Below are 8,438 nucleotides of genomic sequence, written 5' to 3'. Positions count from 1 at the left end.
TTGCCTCTTTAGTACTTAACAAGCACTGCTCAAGTACTGTAATTTTCCCAGGCATAGTGGTATACGCCTATAATCTTATACTGGGGAGACAGATGCAGGAGAATTTTGAGTTTAAGGCCAGTCTGGGCTACCTAGATCCTGTCTCAAAAAAAAAAAAAAATCAATACTAACATTTGTAGGTTTTTAAGACTTGCTCAACTCCATCCTGCAGCCCAGCCTAGTGATTCATTTGTAGTAGGTGCTCAAGTAAATGCTCAGTGACAGAAATTAACAGAAATTAGAATTGTAGTGGAAGGAAACAGAAATCTGAGCCTTTCAGTATCTGCCCAAGGTGGAAACAGCCCCTCCCCTTTCTTTGCCTCTTCCTTCAAGAGCTACTAGAAAGAAACCTGGCAGTGTGGGCTCCAGAGAGGCCCTGTGTGGACTTTCTGCTCTCACCATGGTGTGTGTGTGTGTGTGTGTGTGTGTGTGTGTGTGTGTGTGTGTGTGTGTTGAACTCAGGACCTGGGTGTGCTGTTCCTGAGGGTTGTTTGTTTTGTTGTTATTTGCACTATCCCTGAGGGGCAGCTGCATTTCTGGCTTTTTGCTTGTTGATTGGAGATAAGCTCATTGCAAGTCATCTTCAGATCTCAGCCTGGAGAGTAGCCAGGGTTACAGGTGTGAGCCACCAGCACCAGATTCAAGGGTTCACGGAATGGAAACGGCCTGTGGGGGATGGGAGTGGGAAGGTGGGGGTCCTGGCCTGGGGCAGCCTTGCCCCTGACTCTGGCCTTGAGTCTCACTGGGTGCTGAGGAGTGACATGGAGATCATTAGACACTAAATCCCTAAGGGGTTTGAGAGTGGGGATTCAGTGGGAGTGAGGGGGACAGAGGTGGGGCTGAGGGACGGGGCAGGACCCGGAGACTGAGTCTGGCCGAAGCCCCCACGCCTGCCTAGCCAGCGGCTAAATTTACCCAGGCTGACTCAGTCTTTGCCCGGAATGGGGGGGGGGGGGCGGGGAGAGTGCGCCGGGACAGTGGGAAGAACCGGCAGGGGTGCGGTGTGTGTGTGGGGGGGGGGGGGGGACAAGAAAGGGAGACGGGTGGGCCGGGAGTTTCCACCCAACCAGGGAGCCTTCCTATCCCTGGGGTGGAAGAGCCCTGCGGGAGGGACGTGGGGTGTGTGGGGGTGGGGTGGGGGTGGGGGGAGACAGACAAAGGCCAGGGAAAAGAACCAGCCAAAGCTAGGTAAAGGGAAGCTTTAGATTTATTGAGCGCCTACTGTGTGCCAGGCACTGTGCAAGGCGCTTTATACACACATACATTACCGCATTAAGTCCTCACAACAACCCTGCGAGGTAGGTGTTTCTTTAAAAAATAAAACCCCATTTGACAGATGAGGAAACTGAGGCTCAGGGAGGTGAAGTGATTTGGCCAAGTTCACATGGCAGAGACAGAGGAGGTATCCAGGATCGGAGAGGAGGGGGGAAAGCCAGACTTCAGCGTCTGTCAGCGTCCCAAGCCGGCTGGCGAGAAGGAGCACAAAAGAGAGGGTGGGGGGAGGGGGCGCTCCGGAGGTCTAGGAGGCCGGGGGCCTGCGCCCGGCCCCGCGCGCCCGCCGCGCACGCGCTGGAGGCGACAAGGCCGGGGACAGGACTCGGATGGACCGGCTGTTCGGGGAACCGCGGAGACGCGGGGACTAGCAACCCGGGAGATCCGCGACCTGCGCGCGCCCCGTAGTGGCTGTAGCGGGTATGACATCCCACACCTACAGGTTTCTTGGGACTCCTATCCTAAGGCTGGTTTTCCTGGGTGGGCCTGGCTGTGTTCTCCAAGAGGAAAAGATGCAGACATTCTCGGGTCTTGTCAAGTGGAGGGTGCCGCGTGGATGGGGAATCCGGGCACCGTTTGTTTGCATTCCACCCTCACTAAGGCGGGGAGAGGAGGGGTGGGGCGGTAGAAAAGAAAAGCCTAAGGAGTTCTCAAGCGGGTTCACTGGCTGTATTCCCTTCCCAGCTGGGACTACTACAGACCAGGGACCGGTGACAGGGTTACTGCCCTGCCCTAGCCCTCACCGGAATCTGGGAGAGAGAGAAGAGCCTTTTGCCTACTCAGGTCTTCCTAAATCCTAGAGTCTCCTGAATTGAGGATGAAACGCAACTACAAGGAGGCTGTCTCGGAACCTCAGATTCAATTCACTTATTCTTAATGCAGTCTTCTGCCTTGTTAAGGGAGAAGATGAGATAAAGCCCTCCTCAAAGAAATAAAATAAATAACTTTCCAGGGATAGATGGATAGACCATGAGTGTCTTCTTTGTACATTCTAGAAAGGGAAATGATTGGTCTAAAGTCAACCAACCAATCAGTGGATTCGGAAATGAAGCTGAAGACTAGTGGCATTAAGGTGAGCCCTCTTCCTGCTTAGTTGGTCAGTTCTAGACTCTTTCCCTCTCTGTTAGGGAGTTTCCTGTCACCTTCTCATTCTGTCACTGGGTTCAAAGCCCCTCTCTCCATTATCTTCTCCTTCCTGCCCAGAGGCCTTGACATGATGTTGCCACTGTTCCTGCTGTCCTGCCTGATCCTGCGTGGGCCTCCCGGACAGGCTCCACACTTAGGGCAACAGCCCCTGCGGAGGGCACCGTGTGTGCCCTGAATCTAGCAGACACCGAATGTACTGCTCACCCCCACCTGTCTTGAAACAAAAGCACAATGGGCACATGCTGCCTTCCTTTCCTTTCTATTTCAATTATGGGGACAGGTATGGGTAGGGAAATGAAGAGGAGGAAAGGAAGTGGAGGGAAGAAAGAGGACCAGCAGGCCCAACAATAGATGGGTCCAGGGGAAAGCAAGAAGGATATCCCTCACTCTCTCTCCCTATTTCCCTGTGGGGTCCCCTTGGTGTCCCTCTTCCGAAACAGGGCCTCCTCCTTTTGGCTGATGGCGTCTATATTGTTGCTCAGTTCTGCTGTCTTCCCAGCCTCAGCCAGGGTCCTGTCATTCTGACTGGAAGCAACCAGGGCTTCTGTGTCGCTTCCATCGGAGGAGCCACTATGGACGCTGAGCTCCTCAGCTTCGTCTGAGTCCGAGTCCGGGGCCGTGTGGCGGCGGATCCGGGACACAGCTTCCCGCAGGGCCCCAGCATAGGGCCCTGGGGTTCGCGCCCAGCCTCCACCTATGCGCCTGGGGACCGCTGCTGCCACTTCGGAGCCCTTGGTGCTGCGGGCACATCCCGGAGCCGCTGGGCCTATGACTGAATTATCTGGGCTACCTGGCTGAGTGGGGGCATCTCTCAAGTTTACTTCGCCCACAGGGAGCCCAGAGATGCCAGAGGACCGCCCCTCCATTGAAGAGTCCCCTGGATTCCCTCCCTTAGCTTCACATTCGTGCCCTGTGCCAGGCTGTTGTAAAATCCGACCACTGGATAGTTGCTTTTGGCAAGCAGAGGGTAAAATCGTGGGCCTCTCGCTCTCCTCTTCTTTGCAGGGCTTGGGCTGACCAGGGCCATCCTCAACAATACATGGCTGCCCAGCAGGCAAAAGCTGCACCTGTGGGGCTCGAGGGGTCGGAACATACTGGGACCTTATCACCACGCACGTGGCATCAATGACAAAGACGCCTTCTCCCCGAGCGCGGCCTTGGGAACTGCGGGGCAGGGTGTGGGGGCGCTGGGCTGCCTGCCAGCTCTCCAGGCTTTCGGGTCCTGCTCCCCCTCTATGAACCAGGGACTCTCTCCACCCTGTGCCGCCTGGAGCCCAGGGCCTGGGGAGGGTCTGGCTATGTCTGGGGGGCTGCTTTTTAGGGGAGGAAATCCAGCATTTGGGAAGCCAGGTGTGTTCTCTTCCTTCCCTGGGGCCCTGGGGGTGATGCCTGGACCGGGGCAAGGGACGCGGGGGGCTGAGGGGTGCAGGTGCAGACCCAGAAGGAGCTGTCTCGGTGCCCGGCCTACCAGTACCTTTGGCTTGGGAATGGCCCGCAGCAGCTAGGCCCAGGTTTTTCTCCGCGGCCCCCTTGCCGGATTCCTGCCTCTCTCTGGCTACTCCACCACTTGCAGCCCCCCCTAAGAGACCCCGCCCTGGTCGGAGACCCCAAGCCCCGAGGACATCCCGGTAGATTCGAGGATCCAGCCTCTTTTTTGTGAACCCTCCCTCTGTCCTGGCAGGGTTGGGAGCCGGGGTGGAGGAGATGGGCGCCTGGGGGAGCACCGGGCCTCGCCTAGTCCCCAAGGTCCTGTGGGGGCCATCATAGGAAGGTGGAGCCACATAGGGGGGCGGCCGGTCCCAGCGGCGACGCGGGGCAGTGCCCGAGGCGCCTCTCAGCAACAGGTGGGCCTCATAGCTGGGGGGCCCTGGCCTCCTCCCCCCCCAGGGCCCCACGCACGCCGCCCCTGGGTCGCTCTGCGGTTGCGCAGATGGACGGGGCGCTCGCCCCACCTGCCCAAGGCGCCCAGGCCGAGAGGACACCAGGAGCCCCGCGGGCTGGGCCGGCCGAGGGGCGTTCCGGGGCTCGGGGCGAGGCTGCCCCAAGGGACTCCGTCGGGCCCCACCAGCCTTGCGCCTTTTCCGCTCGGTCTCCTTGGCCTCCCGCTCCTGCGACGCCGCTTTCCTTTTCTCTTGCTCCCGGGCTCGAACCTCGGCCGGGGGCCCTGCCCGCCAGTTGGTCGCCTCCTGCAGCACCCTGGAAGCCCAGGGTCGGCGGGGCGGCGGCGGTTCAGGGGATCCCGGGCGTGGCCTACACCTGGGACAATGAGCAGGAACCCAGGTGAGCAGCTTGTGGGGGAGGGGAGCCGAGGCCCCGGGAGCTGGAGCGCTTTGGGGACGGTGAGAAGGGGCTCGTGCGAGGGTGTGCTCCGGTGCACGTGCGCACAGGTGAGGGCTGAAGTCGAACTTCTCACCATCTCTCCACGCACACTTTAGCAGCGCCTGTCCCATCTCACCCCGTGCCCTTTCCTCACGCCCACTGATGTCCGCCCCCCTCACCCCTCCGAAGGACGCCGAGTGAGTCAGGTCCCAGGGGGAGGGCGCGCGGGAAGGACGCAGGTGCCTGGGGGGGAGGGGAAGGGGAGATCGAGACCCCGCTCCCCACCTCACCCCGTCCTCCTCCACTCACGTGCGGATTTGGGGCCCGCGAGCCCAGTGGCCGGCCTGGAAGTCCATGGGCTGCCGAGGAGGGGCGCGGCGACTAAAATGACAGGAAATAGTCTTCACTTCGATCACCAACAGCTTAGACTTCTGCACCCAGAGGCAGCTGCCAGACTCTTCGTCCTGGAGCTCCCGGGGGCGGTCGGGCCCCTCGGAGAAGAGCGGGCCATCCAGCATCCTGCCCCACCCCACCCCGGCCCCCCACCCTCCCACCCGCCCCGTGAGCCCCCCTCCCAGCCCAGGGAGCTGGCGCCCACTGCAGAGCGGCGGGCCCAGGCACTGGGAACTATATATACCCAGGCACACGTGTGTGTGCCTGTCTGTGAGTGTGCGCGCGCATGTGACACGGCGCGGACCGCTCTGCGCTGCTACCTCCCCCCATGTGCCTGCCCGTCCCCCCCCCCCACCCCGCCTGGGATTGGACGCCCCTTCCCACCGCTCTTGTGTCCCCTCCCCCGTACCCCCAGCATGGTGGGACCCACTCGAGTGGGCGAGAGTGGGCAGAAGACAGACTTCAGATTCTTGCCAAGCTGACAGTGCCCCCACTCTCTGCCCCCATTTCTTTAACCTTCCAGCCGGTTTAACCCTTTGCTCTCTTGCTTGGCCGGTTGCCTGACCACCAGGGTTCTTCTACCCTTGACTTCCAGCCTCGGACTTGTCTCCCCAGCAGGGAGTGGTGACAACAGAACTCAAGGTCTCTGCCTGCCACTCTTTGCTGGTTACCATGGGGTTGGGGTGCAGGAGGGGCTGGCTGATGGGGACTATTTTTAGCGGCAGTGGCATTTGGGTGCAGAGATGAGATGAGTAACCAGTTCCCAAGCAGTAGAGAGAGGAGGAGGAGGCTTTCAGGAAGCTTTTGTACCACTTTGGGGGGTGAGCTGCCCCTCCCCCAATCTCAAAAGCATCCTTAACACTTCAGTGCAGCAGCTCAGGGCTGCTGAGATAGCTGATATAACAGATGATGCCTGTCTTGGCTTCTTAACCTGCTCCACCACTGCCTTTCCAAAATATTTGTTCTTGGGCACCCATGGAGTCCCCTCACCCCACCCCCCCAGCAGCAGCAGGCTTTTGCTCCCAATACAGAAGCCAGAATATGGGGGTTCTGTTCTATGCCCGTATAACTCTGCCCAGTCTTATGGAGGACAGGCTAGGGTGCTTATGCACTTGTACCTTGATGGAGATGGAGGGGGGATGTTATGCTTCCTTGGCAAACAGAATCCACTAGAAACTGAAATAAAAGTAGTCTCTCCCACTATAGCGCCCCCTTCCCCACTACCACAGTGCTAGTTTACTTAGTGCCTGTCTGAAGCAGAGCTCACCTTTTGGGGTCATTCTGGCCAAGGAGGTTTGTTGCTTACACCCACATGATCCCTCCCCCTAAGCCTCTACCAGGTGTCCCCTGATTCACCATGGTAATGTTAGTGGCAGCACAGCCCACGCCAACCCTTCCATGCAGAGACTTAGCAACCATGCCTGGCAACCATGGCAGCAGCTCCACTGGAGGGGAGGGGGGCAGGGCGGAAGCATGTGTGTGTGGTAATGGTTCTTCAGCAAGAAGGGACAATTTGCCTTTCCTGAAAGGAATAGGTAAGAGCAGAAGCTTGTGAGACTCCTGTCCTACATCTTGTCTTTCTCTCAGCTCCATCCTCAGATGGAGATGGGTGGTCTGTGTTTTCCAGGTGGTGGTGGGAAATGAGAGAAGCAAGAGAACCCAGTTTGTTTTCCACAAAAGTACCTTTTAGGGGGATGGGGACCAGAAGGGTTGTTTGTGGAGGGCCAGAGATGAGAGTTACTGAGAAACAGCACAACAATACCCCCAGGACCTTCTGCTCCCTAACATGAAACTTTAAAGAGAACACAAAGCAGGGTTCCAGAGCCTCAAGCCTGTAATCCTAGCTACTCAGGAGGCTGAGATTTGAACATTATGGTTCAAAGTCAGCCCAGCAGGAAAGTCCATGAGACTCCTATTCCCAATTAACTGCCCAAAAGCCAGAAGTGGAGATGTGGCTCAAGTGAAAAAAATTTTTAAAAGCTCAGGGACAGCACTCAGGCTGAGTTCAAGCCCTAGGATTAGCGCGCACACACACAAATAGATAAAAAGAACTCAAATACCCCTTTTCCCATCCCCTTACCCCTTCAAATGCACACATTGCACCTACCAGCTGTACTGATGGCTCTTATTCCAGGCACTTCCTTCCATCCTGGGTCTCACTAAAGTCCCATGGCTTTATAAAGCCCTTGTCCCCTCCCTAGACAAATCCTCCTTGACAAAGGAATGTGACATAAGGAGGCATCTGTCCTTTCCACCACACACTCATTCCCACACATATAAACATACTCTAGCTCTAATAACTTGGGAGCCTTCCTCCTCCAAGCTTGGGAATGTGCTGTGAGAGCTGGGAAGAGGTAAGGAAGCCATGTTTTTGCTTTGTTTGGGGGTCTTGCTCTGTAGCCCAGGATGGCCTCAAACTTGTGATCTACCTACCTGCCTTGGTCTCCTGAGTGCTAGGATGACAGGTGCACACCATTATGGTGTGGTTCAAAAGAATCAGTGTAGTATGGCTGGAAGTTCATCAGAAGGCATGGTTAAAGCTTATGAATGTAACCCTAGCACTGGGGAGGAGGCTCAGGGAGAAGAGTGTAAATTTAAGGCCTATCTGGTTTATATGCTACCTTGTCAAAAGAAAGAAAGAAGGAAAGGAGGGAGGGAGGAAAAGGGAGAAAGAAAGGAAGAAAAAAAAGAGGAACAGGCACAGTGGTGGATCAAGGAATTACGCTGAAATTGCTCATGGTTTGGATGGAAAATTATATCATGCCTGCAAGGCAGTAGGGAAATGGTATCCAGGATTTGGCTCATATCCCACAGTCTGCCAATGCCAATGCGGTTGGAGCTACTATTTTCAGGCCACATAGTTCCAGCACTGGAAATGGATGTGATAGGGGGGTCATAGTTCTGTTGTTCCCCTATCCTAACTCTACTCTTAACTCATTCTTACATTGGAAGAATGGCAAGAGACTTATAGATTCAATGACAGTTTAGCCAAATCCAATGACAGCCCAACCTTCAGTCAGAAAAGCTGATGATAGGGCTGGGAATATGGCCTAGTGGCAAAAGAGCTTGTCTCGTATACATGAAGCCCTGGGTTCGATTCCCCAGCACCACATATATAGAAAACGGCCAGAAGTGGCGCTGTGGCTCAAGTGGCAGAGTGCTAGCCTTGAGCAAAAAGGAAGCCAGGGACAGTGCTCAGGCCCTGAGTCCAAGCCCCAGGACTGGCCAAAAAAAAAAAAAGAAAAAAAGAAAAAAAAGAAAAGCTGATG

At 56.5% G+C, this 8,438-nt stretch overlaps 1 protein-coding gene across 2 annotated transcripts; it reads right to left on the bottom strand.

Moving 5' to 3' along the window:
* Positions 1-1,234: 1,234 nt before the first annotated feature.
* Positions 1,235-8,151, bottom strand: Ddn (dendrin). 2 transcript variants are annotated; one of them, XM_048365228.1, is made up of 3 exons: positions 7,277-8,151; positions 5,086-5,157; positions 1,235-4,713 (listed from the first exon to the last, which is right to left on the bottom strand). In XM_048365228.1, the coding sequence occupies exons 1-3, from the start codon at positions 7,315-7,317 to the stop codon at positions 2,841-2,843; spliced, it is 1,986 nt and encodes a 661-aa protein (XP_048221185.1). In that variant the 5' UTR covers positions 7,318-8,151; the 3' UTR covers positions 1,235-2,840. The 2 variants fall into 2 exon arrangements, with proteins under 2 accessions (XP_048221185.1, XP_048221177.1); XM_048365220.1 differs by lacking the exon at positions 7,277-8,151 and having other exon boundaries at positions 5,086-5,294.
* Positions 8,152-8,438: the final 287 nt, after the last annotated feature.

This window comes from Perognathus longimembris, chromosome 1 (genome assembly GCF_023159225.1).
Source record: "Perognathus longimembris pacificus isolate PPM17 chromosome 1, ASM2315922v1, whole genome shotgun sequence".
Lineage (NCBI taxonomy): Eukaryota > Metazoa > Chordata > Mammalia > Rodentia > Heteromyidae > Perognathus > Perognathus longimembris.
The sequence above is the reverse complement of the archived record's forward strand: the minus strand, read 5'-3'. Positions and strand labels throughout refer to the sequence as shown.

Bases quoted from the DNA above. Each gene is read 5' to 3' on its own strand.
- Ddn (XM_048365220.1), bottom strand. From the start codon at position 5,294: ATGCTGGATGGCCCGCTCTTCTCCGAGGGGCCCGACCGCCCCCGGGAG. The intron at 4,714-5,085 runs GTGAGTGGAGGA...TCATTGTCCCAG, and splicing joins CGCGGGCCCCAAATCCGCAC to GTGTAGGCCACGCCCGGGAT.